General features: G+C 48.4%; 1 protein-coding gene across 1 annotated transcript; it reads right to left on the bottom strand.

The window, feature by feature from the left end:
• Positions 1-17,955: 17,955 nt before the first annotated feature.
• LOC119405651 (uncharacterized) lies at positions 17,956-18,481 on the bottom strand. The gene is given in 2 exon segments (XM_037672488.1): positions 17,956-18,021; positions 18,023-18,481. Coding segments are annotated over 2 exon segments (525 nt in total).
• Between the last annotated feature and the right edge of the window lie 203 nt (positions 18,482-18,684).

An 18,684-nucleotide genomic window follows, 5' to 3' on the forward strand; every position in this document is an offset into this window, starting at 1 on the left:
ACCATCATAGGCTCAACAATAGGTGAGAAAATCAAGGTCAAGGCTTCATTTTTAAAACTTCGCGTCGAAATCTCCGCGCGTGACGTCACGGATTTCAATGCTTATTTTGCGTACTTTGGCGACATTTCCTCGTATAAAGCTCCTGAAACTTGGCATGTTGAGTCTCTGGCTCCCTCAGAAGTAAATGTAATTTTATTTTTACCGTTTAGGAAGTACGTAGACACTTGTAGACGCCGTCAAAATCTACGACGTCACGGCAAATGGTGCGGAAACTTCAAGGTGGCGTCGCCGCCCACATTTTCTTTTCGGGCGTTTTCTCGCTTACCGAGCGTCTTCTCTCGCCAAGTGCGGTGATTTTGCTATCGTGAAAGAGTAACTTATTAATATGAGAAAAACCGTTTCTCTCTATATGGTACATTCGACTGGTCCTTTTCGAGCGCTCCAGAGCTCTCTGGCGGCGCGCGTCACGTTCGCCTGGCCAAAATCGATCGATCTGAATGCGTTCGACTGGTTCTTTCAGAGCACCGCGCTCCAACTCGGACCACCCTGAGGTGCTCTCACTTTGACCTCGGAGCGCGACCGGCCCCGCCACGGTGGTCTAGTGGTTATGGCGCTCGACTGCTAACCCGAAGGTCGCGGGATCGAATCCCGGCCGCGGCGGCTGCATTTTCGATGGAGGCGAAAATGTTTGAGGCCCGTGTACTTAGATTTAGGTGCACGTTAAAGAACCCCAGGCGGTCAAAATTTCCGGAGCCCTCCACTACGGCGTCTCTCATAATCATATCTTGGTTTTGGGACGTTAAACCCCAGATATTATTATCGGAGCGCGACCGAAATCTGATCACGTGACCCATGCGCTTGTCGTCTGTTTGCCCTCCTGCCCATGTCGATTTCTTCTTCTTGATTTCGACTATGTTGTCCTTAACACCCGTTTGGTCCCTGACCTACTCTGCTCTCTTCTTGTCCCTTAAGGTTACACCTATCATTTCCCTTTCTATAGTACGCTCATCCTTCATTCATTACATTTAAATTCCCACCTCAGGACGAAGGCCTTTGTCCAACAGCCATCTACGATAACCTCTTACGTGCGACGGCTCACCCCATCTAAATAGGCTCCCAGATTTTCTAATTCCGTAGTCGCCAGCTGATTACCCTCCACAGTTGTTTTCTGTAGACTAAATACCCATCCTATCACCGAAACAGATTAGCGGTAATCTGTCCTAAGGCACTTGCACCGCACTGTCGAGCTGCCTTTTATTCCTCGTGATGTCAATGAGAATATACGTCGGCTACACCCGTTCGTTCGGCGAGCCATCTTGCACGCCGTATAGGTGCAAGTTTTAAGCCGGCCAGCACGCGCGAAAGCTATAGCTTGCTCGAGGCATGGATGCCTGCCTATGTGTCCGGAAATACGCGCAATTCCGCGAAACTTATGCAATCATGTTGAACTAGATCGCTGCAGTGGGCCGCTTTCTTTTTGCGGATGTGAGGTCTGAAATGTCAGTATATATTTTGTTGCGGTTTGTCTTATAGCATGTCAGTGAAGTGGAGGAACGTTTTTGGTAACTATGCATACTGTGACTGGCTATGGCGGCTGAACCGCTCAAACTGTACTGAAGAGAAAAGAAAAAAAAAAGTCCCAGTTTTGCCGCAAGGGCAAAGCAATGAATGCGATAGCCACAAATTGGAACGTCATACAAAGCAAAGATGCGGCTTGGCATAAGGAAACGCGGCCGCTGCGCCGAGCGAAGCGACCTTCGTGCTGTTTGTGGCTTCAACGCTAATACCTCGGTCAGACTGGCAAATTTAGTGTGACTTTGAGCGAGTGCACTTGCGCCCCCAGAATGTCACTGTGGTGGCGCCAGGTGGCACTGCTACACGAGAAAGGAAAGTGTACTTTGGAAATGATGGTAATGGCGATGGGTAACTAAGCAGCACAACATATATTTGTTATTTCAGGCAACATTTTTTCATGTAATAACGTGTTATACCTGTAAGCAGCCCTTAAAATAAACTTCAGGTGAAACGCGGCGGATGCCGCCATTGCACGGCCATTCCCCTGGCGGCCGTGGCTGTAAACTGCCTGAGAACGAGAATAACAATGTAGCTTTTTTTTTGTAGTACATTATGTTTCAATGCATATGAATATTCCTAATAACGAAAACGATAGCTTAAGAAATACTCCGAACTCAGCTTCCGATAATGACTTCTTTATTCTCGAGCCACCGAGGCTCCGCCACAGCGAATTGAGTTCGGCGAACGCACTCGCCGGCAAGTGCGCTTTGCAGCGAATGTCACTGAGCGTTCCCGTGAGACAGCGTGCGCATATACACTAGCGGCGAAGTGCACTCCATCAATGTGCACTTCAAGTTGGCCCGCGTGACAGGGGTCACTGCGATGGGAGCACAACACGTACAAATCCACGCTGTGAAGTTGGTTGGCCAGTGGAGCTGTAGCGTCACCTGATCCCATGGACGAATGTGACGTGGCCTTCAACTACGCAGCTATGTACTAATTAAACTTTAATGCTATATTGTGTCGGTTTTACGTGCCCGAAACCACGATATGATTATGAGGTACGCTGTAGTGCCCACACTCGCGTTTTTACGTTTGAGAACAATCTCCACCCCTATTTGAACTAAACGCCGCAAGGCGGTGACACCAGCTCTGGCTGCTAACGTGTATCCCTGCGTCTCCAATATTTCGCAACTCGTAATATGGGCCACAGCCAGTCTAAATCTACCAAACAACTGAACAAATCCAAAAATAAAAGATATCCCTGAAACAAACGAGTCCGCGATGAAGCGCAAAAGCATCACGTGGGGGTACAGAGAAAGAGCTGCGCGCGTAGGAGGGAGGGCTCGATGCAGACGACGCCTCTGCGAGCAGACGGCACGACGTACGCACCAGACGAGCAACGCACAAGCAGACGATCGGTCGACGTACGGAGCGACGACAATCAGACGAACAACGCACAAAGAGCGCAACGTTACTACACTGTAATGACGTACACCACCCGAGCGAAGATAGACGTGGCGCCCCACAGCGTGAAGGGGGTGAACTAAGAATAAACAAGAAAGCTAAGAAAACGCAGACCGAGCCGGAGAGCGATGCCCCAGACGGCGAAAAACGACGCGGCTACCAAATGGACAGATGCACGGCGAGCCTTAACGTAGTAACGCATACGCGACACGCCTTCCGCTACGCACTGCGGCAAAGCCCCGTATCCACGGGGGAGACTTTTGAACGCGGGCGAGACGGCAAAACAAAGATGACGCCGTGTACACGAGCCGCATTGTACGACCGACGCGTACAATGGCCGATATACGAACGAAAATGGCACGCCGAGGAAGTTGCAGTGTCAGTGGACGTCGGGGGACCCAGACGACGTCGACCATATATAACAACAATGACCGCAACAACTGACAACAACAACAACGGCGGTCAAATGAGTTGCCCCCCCCCCCCTCTCTCTCTCTCTCTCTCTCTCTCTCTCTCGAGGAGCGATGACACGGAACGGCGAAGGCGCACGTGGTCACGCTATACATACTGGGGCTGTGCGAATATTCGAAAATTTCGATAATGAATCGAGTAGCTTTCTATTCGATTCGGTACTTGAATCCAATAGTGGATATTAGAAATACCAAAAATGTTCGAATATTTTTCGAATAATAAGCATCGATGAAAAAAAAAGAAAACCTCAGAGGAACGAAACATTGGAAGAGAGACGGGTAACGTTTTTTTCTTTCAATAATCGAATTACCAAGGTGCATGCAGCCCGTGGTTTTACAGACGGAACTACCGACGCTATAATGATCACAGAATATAGTACTCGTACTCGATTCGGTTCTAAAATTGACTATTCATACACCTCTACGCTATATCCTTTGTCTTTTATTGGCATCTTTTTTTTTTCGTCTGTTGCACCGTCGAACAATGTAATAACGCTCAATACGAGCTACTAAATACGCCTCTCGGCAAATAGAGGTTGCCGGCCCTGTGCGCTTTCGACTAATGGACGAGCAATAAGCGAAGGCGAAATTGACAAGGTGAAGAGACATAAAGCAATGTTATGCATGTTACACGAAGACCGTTCGTTAATCAAGAGGCATTCGGCAATTAGTCGGTCCTAACATTTGCAATTAATAATTATATTTCCCCGGGTCTGACGTCAAAACAACGATGCGATTGTGAGGCGCGCCGTAGTGGGGGATTCATTTCGACCACCTGGAGCTTTTTCTAACGTGCACATAAACTTAAGTAAACGGACAGGTGTGTCCACTTATTTCCCTATCATATGTTTTCATATTTTTAAAGGACGCATGCCTCTACAGCATAAGCTTTTATGAGCGAGCACGAGAAGAAGAAAAAAAAAATCACAGCATATCCACGGAGTGAATGATGATGAGTGGGCGAAGCTGCGGAGGTTCATCGGTAAACCGTGAATCTTCCGTGAATTCTGCCCAGTACATCATCACCGACGTGAGATCGGGCGCGTTTATACTAAAGGTTCGATGAGTTATGACGACCTGCAGCTCACTTTAATTTTACATGTACGCTGTGAATTTTCATTGTTTAGAAAACCATTGCTTTAGAAAACATCTGGCGTCTTTCGTTAAGCAGGTGGCGTCTTTTCGTTTTGCTTTAGAAACATCTGCGTTCTTTCGTTTTGCTTTTACAAAACATCTGGCGTCTTTCGTTGGTTTATTTCATCAATCAACGGCGTTTTGAACAAAATTTTTATTGTTTAATCACGCACAGGAGAAATCTCACCAGGCACTACCTTGGAGGTAAACAATGGCTGCTAATGGGAATGAGAGACAGAGGAAGTCGGCTTTTAGCTAACACTTACACTTCTACTTCTACTAACGTTTCCTACTGGAACATGCCAATGGCTGCTAATGGGGAATGAGAGACAGAAGAATTCGGCTTTTAGTTAACGCGCACGCTGCGAATTTTTTATTATTCAACAACGCACAGGAAAAATCTCCCACCGGCACCACCTTGGAGGTCAAAGCGTAAGATTGGTTACGCACTACGACTACTACGACTACGAGGGACGAACGGGTGCCGCCTTAAGGAGCTTCGCCCCTAAAAGAAAAAATTGGCCGCGTATTACCGTGCTCCTCTGCAAATGCCGCGTAAAGACGACAGAGGGGGCGCTGCGTTAGAGTTACTGTATATGCAACCTTCAGAAAGGTAGCATATACAGTAACTCTACGCTGCGTGAGATATGGACGCCATCTGGCAGTACATCGGGAAACATGAGCTTGTGCAGAGGGTTTCCTTCTTCCGTGGCAGAGGGCGTTCGTCGGCATGCATAGGCATTTTCAGCGCAGTCGCATTTTCAGCGCAGCTTAAGAAACTGCGGTCTTTAGAATTACGTATCTATATATTTTCTATTAAAGGAACACACCACCTAATATTTACCTAGTGATGTTGCGCCTCAGATATGCGTAATATTTAGTTTTTGATCGACAACGTTCATAAGTATGAACAGCCGTACCAGTTCAAGATGGGTGGGCGGTAAGCAAGTGGTTCAACTTTGGCCGGGACGCTGAAACGGGTGACAGACAAACAGAAAGACGGACAGACAGACCAAAATTTTTGCGTTTAAGTTCCCCAAGAAAGAATATCGTCTTTAAAAAACTGGAGGACGCTTGAGCTTCATCTCAGCATCTTGTGGCTGGCGCAGCATAGCCTGAATCCGCTTTTCAGCCGTAAAGCCCGATTTAACTAACCACTGCAAGTTTAAGATAACGATGGTCCTGCAGTGTCAACAAATGCTGGCAAACCGCGAGTAAGTGCGGCATATTTATATCAGGTCAAAAAGTATTCATCGTACACGACGTTACAGTAATTGGGTGTAGTACTATATATAGGAAGCCCTGGAATACAGACACTATTTCAAAACTGCTCGCCTATTCGTGGCGTGCGCAGCCAGCGCGGTATCATTCGGGCCCGGTGCGAGACAGCGCGTGTTAGTATATATAGGGGCGCCTGCATGCTGCAGGGATGCTCCGCAATTGATCAGCAGTTCCGAAAAACGCCGGCCGATGGCGAGCAAAGCTGCGCAGTCGCTGCGTCCACTCTCTCATCGTACAGTTCGCGCTAAGAAGGCTCGGTTCCGACGTTCCGACCCCCGAAAAACAAAAAAAAAAAAAATAAATATCGCACGCTACCTTATACATTTGCCTAAGACGTCCCGAAGGTGAAAGCTACATTTTTCTCCCCAGTCAACTGTATTGACGCCCCCCCCCCCTGAAAACTTTGTACACCCAATGTAGTTTTGCAGTGAATCCGGGATCGGCTCATTTTTGACAAAATCGACGTCGTGAGATGACGCGATCATGCGACGACACGTTATGTGACGTCATAGTGAATTTATTGTCGTGATGACGCCACACTTTGGCAACCCGTGATGTAACGACGACGTCATCACGATGACTGCGGCATATTCTGGGCCCACGGCAAAGCGCCACCTGTGCGTTACGCGCCACGAAAGCGCCGTTGGCTTTCTTGCGGGCCCACGAGTTTTCACGAAACTTTGTAAGCAGAGAGAGAGAGAGAGAGTGTGTGTGTGTGTGTGTGTGTGTGTGTGTGTGTGTGTGTGTGTGTGTGTGTGTGTGTGTGTGTGTGTGTGTGTGTGTGTGTGTGTGTGTGTGTTTTGTTACGTGTTTATCAGTGTGCGTAATCATCACCCAGCACTTGGAGTATAAGCATGTCAGGCGAACAGCCAGGCTAAAACATTTCATGAGACATCTAAGGCTTTCGCCTCAACAAGAGTGAACAAAACACAAGGACAGGAACTGAAAAACTGTTCAAACAGCGCCTCCTCTACATTACCGCTGGCGCAAGTCAAAACTTAACGGACAAGCCGGTAGCCCCGACTACACGAGCCTGGAAACCACTCACGACAGCGCACCTGACGCACCGCGCATTGCTGCTACTGGGACGTGAGCGCCAACGATTCGAGTTCGAGTTCAACACGTAGCAGACGGGGATATACGTATAGCAGCCGTTCGCACCGGTGGCGGCCTTCACCTCGAAAAAGGCGACGCACTTCCGCTCCAATGGCGGCGTCGTTCGGGGAGGGAGAGGAGCTAGGAGACCGCGACGTCACGCTCTGCCTGCAACAGACAGACAGGAAGGCGGCCACCTACTCCTCCTCTCTCACTGACCCGCCCTCGCATGGGCGCCTTTATTGTCTTTCAGCCGACGACATCATCATCACCATCGAAGGTGGTAGGGGAGGCAACCGTCTGGGTCAGCCGAACGCCCTCTCCATAAGAGGCCTTGGCATACGCCGCGCGATTTCAATAACAGCGCAGTCGCCAGCCACATGGTCAACGCCGGCGCGCGACACACGGCGCGACAGTAGACTAGTTTAAAAAAGAAAAAAAACACTCTCTCTCACACGCCCCGGCAGTCTAGTGGTTATGGTGCTCGGCTGCTGACCCGATGGTCGCGGGATCGAATCCCGGCAGCGACGGCCGCATTTCCGGTGGAGGCGGATATCATTGAGGCCCGTGTACTTAGGTTTAGGTGAACGTGAAAGAAGCCCAGGTGGTCGACGTTTCCGGAGACTTCCACTACGGCGTCCGTCATAATCATGTCGTAGTTTTGGGATGTTAAACCTGAACAATTATTAAAAATTTCCTCTGTTTGTGTGTGTGTGTGTGTGTGTGTGTGTGTGTGTGTGTGTGTGTGTGTGTGTGTGTGTGTGTGTGTGCGCGTGCGTGCGTACGTGCGCGCGCCCTGGCCAGCGGTTAAGTAAGGCATGAGAGGTTTAATACAGTCGGAGCGGCTAGGTGGCGATATATCATACAAATAGATGCTTGGACAAAGAAAGATGTCTATGATATAATAAATGTGAAGAACTTACAGTGGACGAAATGACAACTGGCCGCCGGCAGGGACCGAACCAGCCTAGCTATCTACTACAGATAACGCCCCCTATATTTTCCTTAGCTTGATTGTCTGCTAGTTCTAATTAAAGTTGCGCCCAATAAGGAAAAAAAACCAGCCCTTGTATTCCCCTTCTTTTGTTCATTGCACAAAGGAAGCGAAGATACGGCTATAGTATCATTCGCTATAGAGAAGGGGCTGTATAATAAACACAGGCAATTAGCCAAGCCTTCGGCTGCATCCCAGCCTCTCGCGGCACATCTGCCCGATTGCACTTGTATACCACTTGTTAAGGCGAAAGCCTCAGCTGACTCATCATAGGCGAAAACTGAACGGCGGCGGCAACACGAGTCACGCAAGAAATCATCATCACGAGATGACGTCATCACGACGTCACAAGCCTACATGGCGTCATCACGTGACACCGTCGCTTGGTCAAAGGTGGGCCGATCACGGTGACAGGGAAGGAAACAGCTGAGGAGCAGAAAGCTTTGAAAGGGAGACGGGGGCGATCAATAGAAGAAAAATATAATTACTGAAATGATGCAAATGGGAGAGATTGTTGCCTTTATGACGGCACCGGTTACTCGTCCTCGCTTAGCAAACGGAACGTAAAATAGAAAAGAGAAAGAGAGAAATGACACAAACACTATCCAACCGCACACGAGTCACAAATACTTAAACGCGAGTTCAGGTTACTAGAATAAGTTCACATGTGGGTGAATACAGACAAATGTTTTCCATGGCTTGACATGCACTGATAAACATCGGATACAAGCAAACACACATAAAACGCGATCATAGCATTACACAGTTTTGAACTCACAACACCACTTATCCCACTCATCTGGCTTTCAGGATAAACTGAAACTTAATATTTCCATCCAAATAGTTGTTTCCTCGAGAAAATTTCTCAAAGCGACAAGCGCTCTTTACTGAAGGCCCGCTGTTGGCCATGGACCGAGCATGTTCTTCAGTGGACCGTCGCGGTGGTACAGTCGTATTCGGTACTCGGCTGCTGACCCGCAGGTCGCGGGCTCGATCCCGGTCGCAGCGATCGCATTTCGATGAAGGCGAAATGCTAGAAGTCAGTGCACTCATATTAGGCGCGCGTTAAAGAACCCCAGGTAGTCGGAATTTCCGGAGCCCTCCAGTACGGCGTGCCTCATAATCATGTCGTAGTTTTGTGATGTTAAACCCGAACAATTATTATTATTATTGTCGTTGTAGTACAGAACTCAGTACAGAACATAGCCCAAAGATCACGGGCGCATTAACAATGTAGATATCCTTTCGTTAAGACCACATCGCCTTTCACCTGGACGACGCTATACTGGGCTATACGATTGTCTTCGGCAAAGAAGAAGCTGTCGAGGCAAGGGTTGTTTGTTTATCTTGTTTGTTCCACGCATCTGGTGGGCACATCGCGGACCACCCACGTCGCCGAGAAGCGCGTCTCACGCTACCTTCTTCCTCTTATCTTCTCCCTTCGCGGCTACGTGGACGCGAAATTGCGGTAAATTGGGCCTAAAACGTGCTTATTCGAACCCCAGAGCGGTCGCTGCATGCACGGCATTGCGCGCATGTTAAACGAAGGGTTGCGAAGACCCATTAATATTCTGACCTAAATACGCGGCCGCGGCCTCTGCTTGTCCGAGTAGCCGAGAACAGCACCCACACTCAACCCTTTCGTTTGTGGTGTCCTGACTTCTTTCTTGTGCCCTTGTTTGCACGTCCTGTCTTTTTAGAATGACTATACCAAGCACCTTGGCGAAAAGACGACCGCGGCGGTCTCTCTCGTTCAACTGCTTCTCTCGTTGCTTCAGGCCTCTATCTATAGCCTAATAACAGTAACATCTGGGACTTAACGTCTCAAAACCACGATATGATTATGAGAGACGCCGTAGTGGAGGGCCCCGGAAATTTCGACCACCTGGGGTTCTTTAAGGTGCACCTAAATCTAAGTACATAGGCCTCAAACATTTTCGCCTCCATCGAAAACGCAGCCTCCGCGTCTGGGATTCGATCCCGCGACCTTCGGGTCAGCAGTCGAGCGCCATAAACACTAGACCACCGCGGCGCGGCTCTTCTTAACCTTAGAACCTTAGCCCCCTCACTTCCAAGGCCCTGCGCGGTGGTCTTCCCCGCTCAGACGATACACCATGCACGGAAGGTTAAGTGACAGCATTTAAACCGAGAAATTTTACTGAACGCGCAAGGACGACACTACAAGGTAAACACGCACAACCGTACACACTTAAGAAAAAAAAAAATTCAGGAGACCTTCCTCTATCGGGAAAATGTTGCGTGTGTGCGCCCGACCTCCTACTTTTCTTTCTTCTTCAAAAGTTTGTTAATTAATTTCGCCTAAATAATCACTTAAGCAAAACGCAAAAAAAAAAAAAATGTGTCTCGCTCCATGCAATAGTCAGTAACGTGCATCTGGTGGCGTTGTCATAGGGTGCGTAGGCATATTTTTAAATTCAGGCTAGAGTTAGCTGGGCATGCAAAGCACTTTTCTTTTTCTAGTTATGTTTTTGTCTCCCCCCCCCCCCCCCCCCACTCTCCGCCCACGCAATGCCTTTATGGCGGTGTAGGTATTCTGTAAATGTGTAAATAAATTACATAAACTCGCGCCGCCTTGCACTTCACTAGACTACATCACTTTTTCGACGCCTTCAACAACCAGACAATAGCATTCCCTCAATAGCGCGCTGTACTTAATCGACAAATATGCTTAGGTACAGTTATTTTTTTCTTCATACCATTCACTGCAAGAACGTTTCGTTCGGAAATGTGCGCAAGTGCGCTACTAATCAATTTCTACTTTCTATTGACTGCTGTAGTAGCGTATAAATGTGTTGCTATTTTTTTATCCAACTACTAATAACAATTGTTGAGGTTTTACGTCCTAAAACCACGCGATTGTGGGAGATGCCGTAGTGGAGGGCTCCGCAAAATTCCGACCACCTGGGGTCCTTCAACGTGTGCCTGAATCTATGCACACGGGCCTCTAGCATCTCACCTCCATCGGAACGCGGCCGGTATTCGATCCCGCGACTTTCGGGTCAGCAGCCAAGGACCATAACCAATGGAGCACCGCGGCGGGTTGATAACCCATTCCTGCTACAGCAAATATTTGGCTGCTGCATATACAAATAAATAAACGAAATAATCATCACCAGCATCACGAGCTGGCCAGACTGTCAGGCCACAGAGGGAACCGTCTTGCACGAGTCGCGCTCTCACCAACAGTCGTCGCGCAAACTTGACGGTACACTTAACGATAAAAAATGCCGAGCTTTACGACCGAGCGACGCGACGCGACCTGTCCTCTGGCGCGGCAGCTACAGAGAGCCCACGACGGTCCGACCTGTCTCTCGAATAGCTAGCGGATTACTCCTCCCTCGGTGCCTTTCGCGTCCCCGTAGCAGACGACGCATTCTCGGCGTTGCAGACGACGCCCCACCTTGGATTCCGGGAGGATACGTAACGTGACGTCAGGTTTTTTTTTTTTTTTTTTCGGCCCCAAGCAGGCGGCGAATGTTAAAGCACGCAGGTTCAACAAACCCTTCCTTATACCCCCGGAGTCGTTCTTTCTTAGACGCGCACTCTGACGGGAAAAGAAAATCCGGCGGGGGGGGGGGGGGGGGGGGGGGGGGGGGGCACATACCGGGTACGAAACCATGGAGGGGAGGTCGTACATATGTCAGACATGTGGTATATTCACTGCCGATGGCAGCACGGCGAGGCAGGGCAATCCGATTGTGTATACGTGCGTGGTCCGCAGCAGTATTATATAGCTAACAACGAAAAAAAAATAGAAAAAAAAAGCGAGTGGAGGAGGGTATTCGTATGGAAATGCATAATAATGACCACCTGAAGGGCCCCTAAACCATTCTGAGTTCAAAGACATGAGAATAGTTTCGTTCTCGCCCTCACTGCCCTTCCTACAGGCGCTATCTCCTCCTCGCCACTTATTTCTTCATAAAACTTGTGGACAATGTCATCTACTAAGCGTTGAGCCTACCAGGATTTCCCGCTTTCAGGCTTCACGCTGTTATCTCCGCTTGCGCAGTCGAAAACGCACAAGACGAAGTGAAGTCAGTTGATCACGCACGATAGTCACGCGAGACAAGGCAGAAAGGGCGTGCGACTACATGTCAGAGCAGGGTAGGGGACAATTCGCAACTGATATGCCTATTATGGAACAATCGAGAGCTTATTTCCTCATGACGTCACGTTAACAGACTGCTGGCGTCACGAATTGCGCCGAAAAGACGGGAAACGCTATAGTGAGAACAACGCACCCGTTCTTTTTATTTTCAGAGGTTGGTAAGGGCTCGTCAACCATAAGACGAGGCTTAGTAGTGCCACGGCAACGTCTCCTATGCAAAAAAAGTTAAGGAAACGAAAAGAAAAAAAAATTAGTGGCGCGAAGTTTTTTAAACGGGAGCGTAGCCATGACTGTTTCGTGTCGCAGAAAGTCGAAGTGGAAGGGAGCAAGCGAAGGCGATGACATTAATTTGCCAGCGGCCTACGATATGTGTATATACAAAGTATATATACATTTCGCAGTATTAAGGTGGCGGTTCCACTACCACCATCTTGCCAATAGTTCGAAAAACGACAACAGACGACGCCACTCATCCACGTTTGCAGAAAGCGAGAAAATTGCGCGCGCAAGTATGGTCAGCGTCGCCTCGCGCGTGTTTTATATGTTATATGTCGCGCTAGGTGACGGAAATCGGCCGACAAAAAGCAAGGAGCACCAACGCGGACGGCGTCTTTCACCTACAATCGGGGCCAACTGTTGGCGTCGTTTCAACGACATGACGATAAGTGCCCCAGTTTGTAAGGACAAACGCTCGCTTCCTATTGCAGCCCTTGAGAAAGGACAGCGCAGCGTCTAAATACAATCGCTTGAGAACAAAAGAAAAAAAAAAACACGCACACACACGCACACTGGTGCGTACAACAGCGTGCACTCACACACGCACACACACACGCTCTCACCCACACGCACGCGCTACGCTCTCACTAACGCACTCACTCACATAATATAATGTGCCTCAGTGAAATAGTATTGAACAAAACATCAATCAAACGCTTCGCAGCGTTTCAGTGGAATTGCACGGCCGCTACTAAAACAATCATTTTGGTTCATTTTAGCGACCGTGCCAGTGTGACTTTTATAGCATCGCGCGAGCGCATGTCTTTTGTGTGTGTGTGTGTGGGGGGGGGGGGGGGGGGCGTGCTTTTGCTTATTACAATTGGAGGAGGAAAAAATGAACAGACAGATTTCAGCAAATTATAATTCGAGACAATAATTTTTCCATGTGAGGCATGGTTTTTTTTTCTCTTGGGAACAGTAATAAACCAAGATGGTTTGTGCGTTGGAGGGCAAGACACCCCGTTATTTTCGTCTCTTTGTTCTCATTTGTAACATTTCGCGACGCTGTGCAGGCGCGTTCGTGGTCGTCTCGCACGAGCGTTTACAACGATGAAAGCCAGGCGCAAGACGCGCGTAGTCACACATACTGCTGACTGAACTTCTTGTATAGCTTCCACAGCGTTGCATATATTGTATGAAACTGAGTATAGGTACATCAGCCAGCGTAGGCGTGCACACGAGGGGGCTGGGCGCCCCCCCCCCCTCCTTGGGAGGGAGAGAATACAACATTTATTGGTAGAAATAAGTCGCTATTGGGGGTGGGCCTCCTAGTCCGGAAGACCATTGGCTCTTGCCGCCGTCCGGGCACGACGGTCGACCAGGGCTTGTTGCTGCACTGGGTCAGAGCTGGACAGGGTCGCCTTGGGGGCTTACATGATCGGTCATGTAGGCTTTTACAGAATCCAGTTTTTATTTATGCTTGTTCTATAAAAGCATTAATATACTTATTTGTTGTGGAAAGCTGTGGTTTTCCTTTATTTTGACTTACAGGCACCATCGACAAGTTTTTCATTTAGGTTGCCGCAAAAGTTTTTCAACAAAATGTTCGTCAGTAGCATATGTATCGGCCACTCTCACGTGCGTCTAAGTCAGGTTATTCTTCGTTGACCAGACATTGCACTGTCCGCCTTGTACTTTGCTACGAACTAGTTGTTATCCGATCATTAGTAGTAGTTCTGGCTACGCAGCAAGCCGCTTTACGACAAAGTAGCAGTGCGCAACAGCGTTATCCCCACTAGGTAGAGTAGTCCTCCTCAGTCGAACTGTTTCCTGACACCGTAGCGCTCATTAGTGGCAAAGACAGTGATCGTCTTATCCGAAGTGAGTGCGTCTTTTCACAAAGCACAATATAACTTTTCCAGGGTCCCGTACATTGAATATTCTGCCACGTTGACTAGAACGTTCTGCATCTTCAACAAAGTCTCGCTTCTGTCGCATCGTTGCAACTAGGATGTAATTACCTGATTCGGTACAAGTTACCACTACTGGTCAGTGGAAGTTGTCGGCACAGTGCTCGACAGGCATACTTTGAAAATTCTGGCAATGACAAGCTTTCATACGTTCACCATCGTGTCCCCTTTGAAGCGGCGCTACATACGTATCATTCACACGGCATGTCAGCGCACTGATCTCCACTAGGAGGAGCTGGATGGCGCATCGAGCACGCGGGCGTGAAGCCACCGGAAGCCGCCGTTTTTGTCCCGGAAAAGAGCTTTTCTCTTCTTTTTTTAAAGAAATACCTGCTTGTAGCGCAGTAAACTGTGCGAATCGACCGGAAAAGTCGTCAGGGAAGACATTTCACGCGTAAGTACCTCAAGATTGCATTACTTTTTACACATTTTGTACGTTGCAGCACTCCGCCGTATTCGGACGGTGTCGGCACCACTGGTCGGCACGCAACTGTCATCTTTCGTGTAGCGTTCGTCGGCGTCTAAAGCGACGCGTAATCGCAGAGTTTGAAAACATAAAAAAGGAAAACGATGGGAACAACAGCTGCCACCCGAGAATATTTGAATTGCGCGACTGAGACGCACAGAAGACGCCGGCTTCCGGGACAAAAAGGGCACCTTCCGGTGGCTTCACAAGCGCCCGCCTCGTAGAGCGGGGATGCGCCGTCCAGCCTTTTTAATGGAGGTCAGTGTGTCAGCGTCCTTCCTTTCACAATTTCGAACCTCACAGGCACGAAAACACTCAAAGGAACGCGCAAAACACAAGCAGCTGAACCACAAAGAGATGCACAATACTAAAGACGTGCCGGGGAACACTGGTTCTAAGAACGCGTGACGAACGCGCAATCTTCCTGCATACCGAAACCATTTGCCGCTTGATGAGACCGCCCCACCTGCTGACGTGGGGCGAGTGGAAAGGGTTTATCACTAAGCCCTCCTCCTTTTACGGTTGATGTTTGTTACGCGCGGCGAATAGACTTAGCTAGTGAAGCAAACTATGAGGCCTGGAGATATAATTCATGCCTGTTCTACCCGTTTTATTATGTTTAATTGCGCCACTTTTGGCGAACGCTTGAACTCGCATAAAGCAACTTGATGTTTCATTTCATAGATGGAGCTACCACCAAAAAACGCCTGTGAGACTTATGATTCATTGAAAATATTTTGTTTGAAGCACTGAGTGGTCAAGTTAGTGAGCACAAGTAGATAAAAGACACAATATGCATCTACTAATGTGCAATACTCGTTGGCAATTAGCGTCTAAAAGAAAAAAAAAGCGAGTTTCTACGGGACTGGTCAGCAGGAAAATTACGTAAATTCACTGCTGTCTTGCAGGTTCCCTAATAAAGATAAAGGAATTTTCTCTTCATAGAATCATAGAAAGGGCCTTGCTTCTTCATTATGTAGAAGTTCACAGTAGCAGCTTGTATAGTTTTGTCGCTTCATCGGTAATGCGTGACCAAGTACAGCCATAAACTGCCGCATTGACACAATAATAATTCATCAAGTTTTCGTCATAACGCAAAGCAACTTCGCATGGAAAATAAGTGTAATGTAGTCTACGTAGCCACTAAATATTATTGTTGTGCTTTGAAAAGTAAAAAAGATATTCTCACAAAAACTTTTAATATTTTGCCCATTTTCATTGTAGCGTAAATAAATTACTAATTATATTATGGCTAATATCTCTTCATAGAAACCTTAAATAGCACTTCTTCTAAAGGCACGGTAAATTTGGTCTTGTTATGTTGAACAGTTTCGCCGTACTGGCCGTACAACGTAGGCTTGTACAACGAAAATGCCTTTTGTTGCTCACACTATTTTCATTGCTATTAGGTAACGCTTCCGAAACAGGCATTAACACCAGGTGTCATTAGAAAGCGGAGATCATAAGCTTTCTGAATTATTACAATTAATATTTATTTGTCAAGCGCAGCGAGCACAGTGTGTCCGCAAACAATGCGTAAAATGCGGAGGGGGGTTCGCCGGAGTGGGACCGCCACCTTAACCTCCGGGAACTTGATTTACCACTTTTAGAGAAATGTTAATATAAAAGCTACTTTTCAAGCACACCGATGAACAGCATGTTTACCACAGTGGCCCCAGAAAGACAGAATATCATTTCAGCAAAAATAAATATGCCATATAGTCATCGAATTGGCTCTGAGCCAAGCGATGGCCACGTGGCATCGGCGTTTGAGTTGCCCTGAGTTCTCTCTTGTGTCCGTAATTGCATGCCCAGTCTTTTTAACATGAGTACCTACCAACGAGCTCAGCCCTTATTTTGAGCGCCAATTACCTTCTTTACATTGCTCTTTCTAGTCGCCATTTCCTTACCCCCAGTGAAGGGTAGCAAACCGAGCGCGCGTATGGGTAACCTCCCTGCCTTTCCTCACCTTGCTTTTGTCCCTCTGTGTTTCTTCCATAGAGCTGAAATACTTGCAAAAATTGCTTTTACATAACCCTACAACAAATGCCTAAGTGCTGCGCAGATAAATGCCCCAAGGAAAAATGCTTACGACTGAAAGGTCGCATCGCGGGCTAAAAACCAGCATAAAGCGTCAATGATTTGTGCTCCGGGAAGCGCGAGTGAGTGTAAAGAAGGTAAGAATCCTCGAAAGAAATAACGTCTCCACCCGTCTCAGATAGCAGAGCTGACAGCCGCCATCTTTTTAGCCGTTTCACCGCCCAACAGTGTACGGTTGCAGCGACGGCGAAGGACGTTGAGGGCGAGCTCGTGAAAGTGGCGCGAGATTATGCGCGAGACGATATAGGCAAACGACGTCGGTAGGTTAACGAGAGAGCCGCGGATATAAGTGCGGCATCCTGTCAAGTGCGCGTTACAGAAGTTACCGCCGATGAAGATGACGCCATCGAGATAACTCCACGGCGCCAGCTCAAGAGCCCTCGCGAGCGTTGCGCATAAAGAAAAGACAATAAAAAAGAGAGATAAATATGCCAAACCCGATGACCAAGGCTGCGCCTGAAAAACACACACAAAAAAAAAATGTCTTGGAAGCCTTCGCCTATACGCATCGCAAACTGTGACACCTTTCTCGGTGGATTGTTGGGCTGTCCCATGGCCAACTCTCTCGTTGGAGGCAAATGGAATCGTAGGCGGGAACAAATATTTCATAGGTTGTGGAAAGTTTTTATAGCCCTAACAGTAAGGGTGTTTGCCATGTCAGGGTGATAGAAACGGCCTTTCTATTTGATGCAAGGATTACGTCACATATACTATTCGCATTGACCTCTCATCCTATGCGATACCCTCTTGAGATCCTTTCGGGGCATTGAAGTAAATAAGCAAAACCATCCATCCGGAATAGGTGAAAAATCCTTGGAACACGGGGTGTCACTGGAGCCAACGACGTTTCGAGTAGCGGACTTGTCTTCTTCGAGGCGGCAACAGTTGCAGCCTCGAAGGATTTTCAAGGATTTTTCATCTCTTCAAGATTCCATCTTCCCTTGAACTTTCTACCTTATTTGGATTCCCATCGAGAACAGGCAATATTAGCCAACTCTATCTAACATGCGAGAACAGTAGTCGACTTTAGCCGATATTATCCAGTGCCGCTAGTATAACGAGTAGGTAAGGGGGGTCATAATACTGCGAGGCCATAATATGCCCATATTACACGACGCTCACCTCTGGCAACCCCGCGCGCGTCGCTGGTTGGCCTGCGACCACTTGCGCTTCTCGGCCGAACCGGGCGCGGTTATTGATGACCTCGAGCTCTTCCTCGGAGCTGTGCTGCTCCAGGTTGGGGTCACTGTCACTGGGCAGCGCGGAGTCCAAGAGCACGGGGGCTTGCTGCCGCCCACCACTACGTTGGGGCCACCAACCACGTGACAGCAAGGCTGGTGGTGGTGTGCGCTGGTGGCGGTCAGAAGAGCAGTCACCACTGCGGGCCCCGAGAGCAGTTCGGAGGGGTGGCGGTGGTGCTGTTGATGGAGGTGATGATAATGCTGTGCGCTGCTGCTGCTGCTGCTGCTGCTGCTGCTGCGGTGGTAGCAAGCGGCGCCTATCCGCGGACTTGTTGTTCGGCTGCTGAGATTCCGGCTGCTGTTGCCGGAAGCTTGTGTGTTGGCAGAGTACGGCCGCCGCCGACCGCCGCCGACTGGGCGAATGGCCGCTGCTGCCGTCTTCCAACTGAATGCTCTGCTCCATGTCTGCGAAGAACGAAACGAGAAAAAAAAAAACGTAAATAACGTGTTGCCTCGATATAATCACATTTAAGGACCCCATAAACGTTCTATTGCATCACGTAAGCAACATTCCAGAGGTAAAAGACGCGTACACCTATGCACTGCAGGTTTCCTGAGAATAGGATAGGAAACCAGGAAACGGACCGAGAGCAATGAAAGGTAGTC

Source organism: Rhipicephalus sanguineus, chromosome 9, assembly GCF_013339695.2.
Source record: "Rhipicephalus sanguineus isolate Rsan-2018 chromosome 9, BIME_Rsan_1.4, whole genome shotgun sequence".
Classification (NCBI taxonomy): Eukaryota; Metazoa; Arthropoda; class Arachnida; order Ixodida; family Ixodidae; genus Rhipicephalus; species Rhipicephalus sanguineus.